General features: G+C 44.8%; 1 protein-coding gene across 1 annotated transcript in view; it reads right to left on the bottom strand.

Annotated features, from left to right (window-relative positions):
- grip1 (glutamate receptor interacting protein 1) overlaps nt 1-12,500 on the bottom strand; it is a 120,187-nt gene that overhangs the window by 80,540 nt on the left and 27,147 nt on the right. Inside the window, 4 exon segments of the mRNA XM_076302621.1 lie at nt 2,597-2,742; nt 5,462-5,537; nt 9,679-9,762; nt 12,065-12,210. Coding sequence (XP_076158736.1) covers nt 2,597-2,742; nt 5,462-5,537; nt 9,679-9,762; nt 12,065-12,210 — 452 coding nt within the window.

Genomic DNA, 12,500 nt, shown 5'->3' with positions numbered 1-12,500 from the left:
CATCTCCTCTTCCTCCCCCTCTCTTGAGTTGAGACTAGCTGTATGTTGCTTTTGGTGTTGCATTATTGAATGTGCTCGTGCATTTCGGCGTCTTGTCTTGACTTTTGAGAGAATAAAGACATAATCAATCTGTCCTGGCAGAGGGAGCGCCTGAGGTTGTGGGAGCGTGAAAAAAAACAAGCTAAAAGCACAGCGATGGCTGGAAGGGGAGGGTAATGATCGACTTTTAAAAAAGCCTGTGATATAAAGCTGAAAACAGGGGGAGAGAGAGAGAGAAAGGGGCGAAGGAGAAGAATCTGGGCGTTAGAAGCTCAGGCTGCCTTTGCCAGTGGAGCTTTCCCTTCTCTGTAGGTGTGGAAGCTATTTCCTCATAACTGGATCCATTATGTTGGCAAAGATTATTGCATCATGATCTTCCTGGGCCCATTAAGAACAAATCAGCCCAATGAGGTTTGATTTAATCTGCAAACATCCCTATGGTTCCTTTATAAGTTTAAAATGAAGATGCCCATACCAGCTCATTTGGCTAAGGTCTGTAGTATATTTACTGTTTATCTTTGGACACCCAGTAAAAAGGAGAAGGATTTAATTGAAATGAATAGAGTAGATAGAGGAAGCTTCTGGTATCTTGAAAGGAACAATCGTCGAGTCAGAGTTTTCTCTTAAATTCTCTTCCGCCTTTCTCTCTGACAGAAAGTGACTTTGGTGGGTTGGAGAAATTCCCCAGTGGTGCAGAGACACAAACAAAATGTGTGTGTGTGTGTGTGTGTGTGTGTGTGTGTGTTTTCTGCCCTCAGCAGGGAACAAAGTAATTACTTCCGGATCACAGTCCTGTGAAGCTCCAAAGATCTCTTTGTGCATGTGTGTGTGTGTGTGTGTGTGTGATCTCTCTCCCCCTGTCCCATTCTATGAATCTGTAAATCTTCATCTCCTCATTGCTCCCTCCCTCTTGTCATTTTCTGGCATGCCCTCTCTCATCTACACACACACATACACACACACACACACGCATGAACGTGCAGGCGCAAACACACATACACACGCACACACATGGATGCACACACGCACACACACACGCACACACGCAATCTGTGTATGCTAGCTAGTGTTTATTTTGCACTCTACGGCTCAATCAGCCCCCCCCCTCTCTCTCTCTCTCTCTCTCTCTTTCTGACATTCAGGACTTTGCTATGAAAAGACAGCATCGACCCTCCACCAGGGCTGCAGAATAAAGTGTTAGTTTTCTCTAATGGCTTAATCATTAAAACCTCCTTCTGTAGCCATCAGAGACGGAGCTGCTGCAATAGAAGCCTGACCGAAGGCATGCTGCAGCACCCTCATACGATACACACACTCGCACACACACACACAATAAAATAACAACAACATAGGCAATTAGAAAGATATTTCAGGATATATAATATAATTCAGTCTCTCACTCTTCTTTCAGTTTCTCTCTCTTCCCCTCCCTCTCTATATCAGTCTTTTTTTCCTCTTTCTCCATGTCTTCATGCTCTTTCTTTCTTTCTTCAAACTCTACCAGCTACCTGGAGAGCAGTATTGAATGAGAAAACATTTTGGCCAGCTGGCCTCAAATGCCAGGTGACTAATCAATCCGTGTCTCTCGTTCTAAAAGAGTCGGAGCCAAGGCTTTCAAAGTCCAGAGAGTATTATTTCCTCTGCACTCTAAAAATCAACACTCCACACATTTCCTGCAGTCGTCGTACTGACAATGCTAACTAGCACAAGTTTGACTTTCCTTTGAGTCTGCCTCTAAGGCCTTTATTATAATAGATGGATAGATAGATACTTTATTGATCCCCAGGGGAAATGCAAGGTCTCAGTAGCATACAGACAACACACACACATTCACTAACAGCAGGAAAAGTAATTAAAAGTATATAATATAAAAACACAACTAAGCAATAAGGACAGTAGAAGATAAAAAATATACTAAATATACTAAAATACAAATTATACTAACTAACACTTAATGTAAATCAATTCTAAAAACAGTATCCACATAGTGGTGATTAATCATAACTCATTGGACCAAAGTTCACACGAACAATGGCCAGTACCTGTGGGGATGGTGAGGATCAGGGGTAGGCTCTTGATTTACTAGCCTGCTTAAAAACGCTACAAAGTGGCCTCTCTGGAGGCAACCAATCAGAGAGACCTGCTGCTGGTGGGACAAGGATGGAATCACTCATTTCTTTTCCACAGGTAGACCCAGGATCAATTCCCAGACTAGGATAGGAAATTCCCAGACTAGGATAGGAAATTCCCAAACTAGGATAGGAAATTCCCAGACTAGGATAGGAAATTCCCAAACTAGGATGCTTTTCTAGGTCACTTTGGATTTGCTAAATACTTGAACTTGATAAGATATGACAAGAACAATGATATGACAACTAGTATCCAAGCCACTGTGTACATGTTGGGCATCTGCCTCATGGCAGTGCATTGTATTACTGATGCTTTGAGCTAACAACTGACACGGGGATGTAAGGCCTTTGACTGGCTGATGGAGCCCTTATGCCGGGCCAAAGGGTAAGAACGAGAATGTGATTGGCCGTGGGGGGCCCCCGCTCACCCATGATTGACACGTCGTACTCGATAAGCAGCGTGGCCTCCTGGCCGCACTGCTTGAGGATGCTCATGGCCTCGGCGTGTGAGGTGCCATGGAGACGGATGCCGTCGATGCTCAGCAGCCGATCGCCAGGCTTAATGGTGCCTTCCCTGAGAGAGAGAGAGAGAGAGAGAGAGAGAGAGAGAGAGAGAGAGAGAGAGAGAGAGATAGATAGAGAGAGAGAGAGAGAGAGAGAGAGAGAGAGAGAGAGAGAGAGAGAGAGAGGGAGAGAGAGAGAGAGAGGGAGAGATAGGGAGAGAGAGATGGAGAGAGAGAGAGAGAGAAAGAGAGAGAGGGAGAGAGAGAGTAAGAGAGAGAGGGAGGGAGAGAGAGAGAGAGCGAGAGATATATATTAGTCAGGGGGAGACAGACAGGGACAGAGACGTTTTAGAGGAAGGGAGAAGGGGACATGGGGTCGGGGTGGGGGCAGGAAAATGAAGAAAGAGATGGAGAGAGGGAGAGAGGGAGAGAGGGAGAGAAAGAAATAAGACAAAAAGAGAGAGGACAATGGAAAGAATCGAATTTGAAAAGACAGGAAGAGAGAAGCTACAGAGAAAGAGGAACAGCAGAAACAAAAAAAAAAACTAAAAGAAAAACAACAAAAAAGAGAAAGAGAACACAAAGCAACAACTACAAAGACTGACAGATGGGATATGAAAAACACACACACTCACACACACACACGGCCTTCTGAACACAATGTTTTCCTATGGCATTCTCCAAAACAATTACCAGTAAACACAATACCCAGCAAACGCACTAACAAGTGGAGGTCTGCGGAGTTCAAGAGCACAATAAAAGGAGAGGGAGCCGAGAGGAGCTCATATAATCCGGCGTCTGTCGCTCTGCCTGGGTGCCTCTGTCTCTCTGGCTGGGCGCGCCTGTCCCTCTGCTTGGGCCCATTGTCACTGTGCTGTGTGCAGAGGGGTAGTGAACGCTACGGCTCAAATGGAAGTGAATGGAATTACAGTGGAACAGCCGAGCATGTCAGATAATTGTTTGGGTGATAAAGCCTAATAAGTCATTAGGTGGCGATCAGTGGCTTGCTGGAGCTTGAGCTCCAATCGGCAGATGAGAGGCTGCTATGGATAAACCTGAGGAAGCTTCTGCGGAATGAGAGGAGATGGAGAGAGAGAGAGAAAGAGAGAGAGAAAGAGAGAGAGAGAGAGAGAGAGAGAGAGATAGAGAGAGAGAGAGAGAGGGATGTCTTTCCATGGGAACACTTTGAGTGGACAGTCGCATGATGTAATGCGCACAGGGAAGAATCATTTTTGGAATCATCTCTCGGGCATGTGGGCAGGACGGAACCTTTGCCAGGATGTTTCAGACTCCCAGAGAGGCACTTCAGCCTGCTTCGTATGATTTTATCGTAATGGATAACATCTCCAGCCGTCCATCCCTGAACGGCTCCCTAAAGTACCCATCGCTCCATCACCTCGTCCGCCCGCTGGTCAGTGAGCAAGGGACATCTCCATCCTAACCCCCCCAGCCTCTCCCTTCCCCTTAACAGCCTCTCGGCTCTTACGAGGGCCGAATCGATGCCCTGTCCTGGACAATGAGCCGCTTCACCACCCCCCTCCCCCGGGCTGTGTGTGTGGACGCTGGGACACCTGGGTCGTTTCTCACCCGGTTAACTCTAAAGGCCGCCACTGACACGGTCTGGCTGCTGCTGGATAGAGCAACAGACACACACACACATAAACAAACACACACACGCACGCACACACGCACGCACGCACAGACTCTCTCTCACTCCCCATCTCCTCTCATTCACACAGACACACACACACACATCCATACCTTATGAAGTGAAGATGGTTGAGGTCGTTGAGCTTCTCTGTGTGTGTGTGTTTGAATGATTATGTATGCATGCCATGCATACATGTTCACGTCTGTGTGTGTGTGTGTGTGTGTGTTTTGTAGCATGGAATTGGAATATTCTCCCAGTAAGAGCAAGATTTGCATAGAGGAAGATGAATATTGATGGGAGGGAGAAGAGAAAAGAGAAGCAAAGGAGAGGAGATGAAGAGAGGAGGAGGAAAGGAGAGGAGAAGAGAGGAGAGGAGGGGAGAGAAGAGGAGGGGGGAGGGGGAGAAAAGGAGAGGGGAGGAGAGGAAGAAGAGGGGGAGGAAAGAAGAGGAGAAGAGAGGAGAGGAGAGGAAGGGGGGAGGAGGAAAAAGAGGTGCTGAGGGAGTAAGAGTGTGAGGAGAATAATAAGGAGGGTCAGAAGTGGGGAATATACGGCCGCAGAGAAATCACTGGCGCCCGCCCAGCACCAGCACCAGCACAGCGCTCCTAGCAGCAATACAGTTCAGTAACACACACACACACACACACACACACACACACAGACGCCTAATTTATTCCCACCTCTGAATGATGGGAGCGGAGCGGGGGAGGGGAGGAGGTGAGGGTGGAGTGGTCGTGTGCAGACCAATTTATCCAGTTTTATGGTGAGAATTGTGGCCTTTTTGAATATGTGTGTGTGTGGTTCTGAGCAGACAGCGATGGGTAAATGATGGACTCTCTGTCTGGGAGTGTAGAGATGCAGGATAAATGATTTTTCCACTAGGAAGATGTACTGCCAGAACCACGTCCTATAGGAGCTTTATGAGAGGTGCTCTATGTAGGAGAGTTATGTAGGTGCTCTTTTGCTTCTGTCGGAATCTAGAGGGTCCGTTGTATATGCAACACACACACACACACACACACACACACACACACACACACACACACACACACACACACACACACTCGGACGCACGGACGCACGCACGCACGCACGCACGCACGCACGCACGCACGCACGCACGCACGCAGCCATCTCACCTGTCTGCTGGACCACCTGGTCTGATGGTCGTTATGACAATGGGACGGGATTTGTTCCTGTCTTCATGGGCACCACCTGCAGAAACAGCACTCCAGTTAATCTACATGATGTACCCATGTGAACACACACTTATGCATATAGTTCATACCTACAAACATAAAGATCTACACACACACACACCACACCACATTTGAACATGCTGTAGGCCTACTGCTCTACTCTTTCTTGATCTTCAAGCCTACGGCTGTCATCTAACAGGGTTGTAATACCCGTTTCATCTTGAGACATACAATATGTTTCATGGTTATAATAGGCCTTCACCTGATTTCCTGCTGTAGATATCTGACTATCATCATAATATGGTTACAACTTCAAATCAGTGGAACAGAGTCCTGAGAGCTTTAGTGTATGCAGCATTTGAGAGCTATTTAGCGTAGGCTGTTTGAGAGCTATTTAACGTTCATATGCAGTGTTTGAGAGCTATTTAGCGTATGCAGTATTTGAAAGCTATTTAACGTTCATATGCAGTGTTTGAGAGCTATTTAGCGTATGCGAGCTATTTGTCATCTGAAAAGAAGAGTGAAGAACTGTCACATTAGAAATGTTTTGTGTATTCTCTGATGCCACACCTGATGTACCTGATGTAACACATTTCTCGACGGGAGAGTCTGATATTTCAGGCGATACATCGGTATGATGTGCCTGTCTTCACAGCAGGTGAGAAAATGTATCTGTCGCGACGGTGTGTGTGCCGACACATTTACATCAGATACAGGTGGGGAGCGACTGTTTTGACAAAGCGAGACAGACATAGCCTTCAGTGTTCAGCCATTTGAAATTACGACGGTATGGTGCAGGTTTTCCAGAGGTTTCCGCGGCTGTCTGAGACTCTAGATGCCTCTGCACTCTCATGCGAGCTTTCGAAGATGAAAGTGGAAACCACCAGAACATATTCTTTTTTTCTCCTCTTTTTTCGTTTTGTACAGCTGAAATATGGAGGGCTGTCCGCGACCTTGAAGTTAACTTTCTTCCCGTCTTCAAACGACTCTGCCGTTTTTGAGCCGAACACCCCTCGCTTTCTTCTTCCGCGCTTCAATGAAGGGCCAACGCCACGCGTAAATATAGTCAAATAAATGCAGATGAGGCAGGGGCTATGCGGAGTTAAAAATGATTTCCGCCTTTCTTCGCCATGCCCGCACCGATGATGGGGCGGAAAACGTTCCTCTTTGAGAAACTATTCATGGATGAATCTAAAACAAGGAGGCCTAGAAGCCCATTAAATGCATTATTCAGGAAGTTACAGAGATACAGCCAATGCCAGGAGTTCATATCCCATCATCCATTTGTGCACATTCACCCTGTCTATATGACTTCCTAAAACATCTAGACTGGACACATCTACATTCTTTTGAAGATGTCTCAAAGGCGACACTTTACTTGAGCACTCAGTTGTAAGACAAATATAATAATGTCATCATTATTTCATCACTAATGTCCTGCAATATAACAGTGTCATTCTGCTTGATCCTATGACAGCTAAAGAATGAGACAAAGTTTGCAACATAACTGCAACATGACATGGTCACTCCATCAGATACTGACTGTTGTGATGTGTCATGACAACTTAAAATTACAACTTATGAAGAGTGTACAATGCTGAGTGGAAGGGAAATATCTACAAAAGATTCAACTCAAATTCCTTATATTCAATTCGGCTCAATTCAGAGTTAATATCTGTGTTTAAACCAATGTAACAATTGGCTGTGGTTGGGTTTACCAACCCTTGTAATAGTGATGGGCAAATGAAGCTTTGGTGAACCACTGAACCACAGCAGTGTGAACCTAGCGACACTAGCTGAAAAGCAAAAAGATGGCCGCCACACATACATTTTTCAACATAAAAGTCCTTAGCAAACCAATATTTTTGGTTACATATACTGGTTTGGGTAAGGACTTTTATGTTGAAAAATCTACATGTGGCAGCCATATTGGATTTTTTCATTAGTGTTGCTAGCTTCACACTGCTGTGGTTTAGTGGTTCACCAAAGCTTCATTTGCCCATCACTACCTTGTAAATAAACCTGGTCAATAAATAAATGCAGGCTTATTTTCAAGACCTTAAATAACACATTAATAATCAAACAGAAGATCATTACATTTCTGTTAACGGAGACAGAAAATCCATCCCCTGTATCAATGCTCATGTTTTTTCATGTTGTGTGATGAGATTGTGTGTTGCACAGAGCAGATGTGAATGTGTGTTGTGTTATGAGATTGTGTTGCACAGAGCAGGTGTGTGTGTGTGTGTGTGTGTGTGTGATGAGATTGTTTTGCATAGAGCAGGTGTGTGTGTGTGTTGTATGATGAGATTGTGTTGCACAGAGCAGGTATGTGTTGTCTTGTGTGATGATATTGTGTTGAACAGAGTAGGTGTGTGGTGTGGTGTGTTGCTATGCGATGAGATTGTGTTGCGCAGAGCAGGTGTGTGGTGTGTTGCTATGCGATGAGATTGTGCTGCATAGAGCAGGTGTGTGTGTGTGTGTGTGTGTTGTATGATGAGATTGTGTTGCACAGAGCAGGTATGTGTTGTCTTGTGTGATGAGATTGTGTTGAACAGAGCAGGTGTGTGGTGTGGTGTGTTGCTATGCGATGAGATTGTGTTGCACAGAGCAGGTGTGTGGTGTGTTGCTATGCGATGAGATTGTGTTGCGCAGAGCAGGTGTGTGGTGTGTTGCTATGCGATGAGATTGTGCTGCACAGAGCAGGTGTGTGGAGTGTTGCTATGCGATGAGATTGTGTTGCGCAGAGCAGGTGTGTGGTGTGTTGCTATGCGATGAGATTGTGTTGCGCAGAGCAGGTTTGTGGTGTGTTGCTATGCGATGAGATTGTGCTGCACAGAGCAGGTGTGTGGAGTGTTGCTATGCGATGAGATTGTATTGCGCAGAGCAGGTGTGTGGTGTGTTGCTATGCGATGAGATTGTGTTGCGCAGAGCAGCTGTGTGGTGTGTTGCTATGCGATGAGATTGTGTTGCACAGAGCAGGTGTGTGGGGTGTTGCTATGCGATAAGATTGTGCTGCACAGAGCAGGTGTGTGGGGTGTTGCTATGCGATGAGATTGTGTTGCACAGAGCAGGTGTGTGTTGAATATGTGCAGTGTACACGCTGATGTAGGTGTGTGTTGAATATGTGCAGTGTACAGGCTGATGTAGGTGTGTTGAATATGTGCAGTGTACACGCTGATGTAGGTGTGTGTTGAATATGTGCAGTGTACAGGCTGATGTAGGTGTGTGTTGAATATGTGCAGTGTACACGCTGATGTAGGTGTGTGTTGAATATGTGCAGTGTACAGGCTGATGTAGGTGTGTGTTGAATATGTGCAGTGTACACGCTGATGTAGGTGTGTGTTGAATATGTGCAGTGTACACGCTGATGTAGGTGTGTGTTGAATATGTGCAGTGTACAGGCTGATGTAGGTGTGTGTTGAATATGTGCAGTGTACACGCTGATGTAGGTGTGTGTTGAATATGTGCAGTGTACACGCTGATGTAGGTGTGTGTTGAATATGTGCAGCGTACAGGCTGATGTAGGTGTGTGTTGAATATGTGCAGTGTACACGCTGATGTAGGTGTGTGTTGAATATGTGCAGTGTATAGGCTGATGTAGGTGTGTGTTGAATATGTGCGGTGTACAGGCTGATGTAGGTGTGTGTTGAATATGTGCGGTGTACAGGCTGATGTAGATGTGTGTTGAATATGTGCGGTGTACAGGCTGATGTAGGTGTGTGTTGAATATGTGCAGTGTACAGGCTGATGTAGGTGTGTGTTGAATATGTGCAGTGTACAGGCTGATGTAGGTGTGTGTTGAATATGTGCGGTGTACAGGCTGATGTAGGTGTGTGTTGAATATTGATGTAGGTGTGTGTTGAATATGTGCAGTGTACACGCTGATGTAGGTGTGTGTTGAATTTGTGCAGTGTACAGGCTGATGTCCTGTCCTCATTAGCTCTAGTCTGTTGCTTATGCACTCAAGCATACATTCTGGAAATTGAAAATATGGGATTTATTTCTACATTTATTGCTATCTGCACAGGTAGAAACACAACTACATCCTTCACATTTCTGAGAACAAATGTGCATACACAGACATACAGACACACCGACAGATACAGACACACAGAATTACACAGACAAACACACACACACACACACACACACACCTCTGATGACGAATCCAAATGTGTTGCCTTCCTTGTGTAGAGTCACCTCAACATTTTTGAACATCACCCCTGAGCCTTGAACAGCTGTGGAGAAACAAGGCAGCATGTTACAGCAAACAACGTCACACACACACACACACACCTACACACACACACACACACACACACACACACACACACACACACACACACACACACACACACACACACACTGTATATACACACACATACAGTTAAAAACAAATTTATTCATTCATATTTTTTAAATCTTTTTTTAAATTTTTTAGGAAAAATGGCATGTCCAAAATTATTCATACCCTTTTTAAATAATCAATAGACACATCTATATTTGCCATCAAAGCTCTCAAAATGGTTCTTATAATACCTACCAAGTCTCTCCATGTCTCCACAATGATTGTAGACCACACCTTTTTAGCAGCAATCTGGGTTTTGAGGCAGGAACGATTATTTGCCATCACTTTGGCCTTGTGCTCACTTTTTTGACTGATTAAGGTCTGGACCCTGGCTGGGCCACTCAAAAATGTGGATATTGTTCTCTGTTAACTATTTCTTGCCTTGTTTGGCTGTATGTTTTGGATCATTGTATGGTTTAATGGCCCAATGATGCCTGGAGATCTTTTCCTCCATAATCTTAGTGTAGCCTCTTGCTTTAGTGCTACCGTTTACTTTGAGAAGGTCACCAGGTCCTCCTGGTTGAAAAACATCCCAAAATAATACTTTCCTAACCCCCACAATTGAAATGGACATGGTGTCATTGGAATTTAATGCTTCTTTTTTATGCCAATCTCAGACCATGTCCCTGGCTTAAAAAAAAAAAATCCAGCGAAAGCTAAATTCTTTGTCCAGGTGTGCCCTTATAAAGGGTAAGCTGAGTTGTGCATGTTTGGAGAATAGTGATCCATGATCAGCATCCAAGATGACCAAGTCATCCATTTAGAGAAATTTAGTGGTTCCTGACTGAAAACGCGGATTCCTGTTAAAAAGGTGTGGTCTAGAATCATTGTGGAGACATGGAGAGGCTTGGTAGATATTAAAAGAACCATTTTGAGAGTTGCGAATGCAAATAAAAATATTTCCATTGATTATTTAAAAAGGGTATGAATAATTTTGGACATGCCATTTTTCATAAAAATTTTAAAAAAGATTCTTTTTTTAATTCCATGTTTCTCCCACAATGTCTTACACACTTTTGGCATGTGACAGTGTCATTTTCAGCCAGAACAAACATATTGATGAAGACAAAATCAGCATTAAATCAATATTTACCAGGGGTATGAATAATTTTGTTCTTAATACACACACAGGCCACTAACATCGTCACTGCTGGTCATCTGAAACTTTCATTTACTGTACTGAGAATGCAGATACTTGCAGATACTTTAAACTGTAACACACAGTCTTTTCAACAGGCAACTATACAATCAGTTACTACTTAGTGTATCATTAGCTAGGCCATCTTACCCACACTGCAATTCCCATTACAACAAAAGAATGTGAATGTTTATGTCCGTGTCAATGTTTATGTCCTAGCTCTACGCAATCAGGGACCAGGTGTGCAATTCAGAAACTATAGAAGCAACTCCGGCACTTAAATACTGCGTAAATACTTATTTTGAACATTGTATTCCTCTGAGCATATATCTTGCCACATTTTACAAGGAAGACAATGTAATATAGCCTGACTGTAAAGAGCTCAGAAGCCCTTTTTGTCTCCTCTGCTGTCATCACCGCTGTGGTAACAATACAGTCTATCAACTCTGGTAGAATAAGGACCAAAAGCAGAAGTGCTAGGAAGGCCCTGCTTATTACCAGACTGTGCCATTTCTCATTGTCACCAGGTCAAACACAAATGCTCTTACACACATTGTGGGCAATAGGGACACACACACATTATCACTTATTATGGGCAATAAGGACCCACACACATTATCACACATTGTCAGGGGTTGTGTGAAGTCCGAGAGAATAAACATTTGGTAGGAAAAGCAGCTTTAGGAGCATGACTAATTAGCTCTGAGACGGTCCACCAGCCCAGTTTGTGGACACTAAGTGCATCTCTCCTTCGACTCAGCCCAAAGATTTCAAACGTCCAGATTTCAAGCAGCCATAAATATTGTCACATCAACTGTTCAAGTAGACTGATTTACGACTGGTCAACGGAGGCCCTGAGGCCCTCAGCTCCCCATCACCTCCCCAAGTCTGAAACCTCCACCTACATAACAATCCTTCATCTAACCGAGGCCAATGAGAAAGGGCAGTTCCAGTGGCTAGTTCTGGGAACGCGCCCAAAATCACACTGGTCATCTGGATGAGCCAGGCTCGGCACTGAGCGATGTTGATGAATGGGTGCAGTTCCAGTACTCACAGACAGGGGGCAGCTCGTACTCCACCTCCAGAACCACCCGCTCGCCCACATTCTTCAGCAGGCTGATGATCTCGTCATGCCGGAACTTGGTCAGGTTGATGCCGTTCACCGACTTGATGTAGTCGCCAACGTTCAACTGGTCACTCCTGTAACGGGGGAGGGGCAGGCGCCGATGAAGAGATCAACACTGTTAATGACTCAGCTGGTCCAACGCTAAGCCAATGTCTGGACTATGTGTAGGAGAAGATTAAGCAACAGGGGTGTCGTGAGACAATGCTGGACCCAATGTGGAGAGAAACAGAAAGAGAGACTGAGGGTGGAGGAGAGAGAGGAGTAGTGGTGGACAATACAGTACTGAATAAAGGAGAGAAACAGGAGTCAGCTCAGAGAGAGAGAAAGAAGAGAAAGAGAGAGAAAGAAAGAGAGTGAGAGAGAG

Source organism: Alosa pseudoharengus, unplaced genomic scaffold, assembly GCF_046254945.1.
Source record: "Alosa pseudoharengus isolate Yale_2024_CS ecotype anadromous, Long Island Sound unplaced genomic scaffold, YU_APseudo_1.1 YU_APseudo_1.1_scf_24, whole genome shotgun sequence".
Taxonomy (NCBI): Eukaryota; Metazoa; Chordata; class Actinopteri; order Clupeiformes; family Clupeidae; genus Alosa; species Alosa pseudoharengus.
Note: the sequence above shows the minus strand (reverse complement) of the source record. Positions and strands in the feature narration are given on the sequence as shown.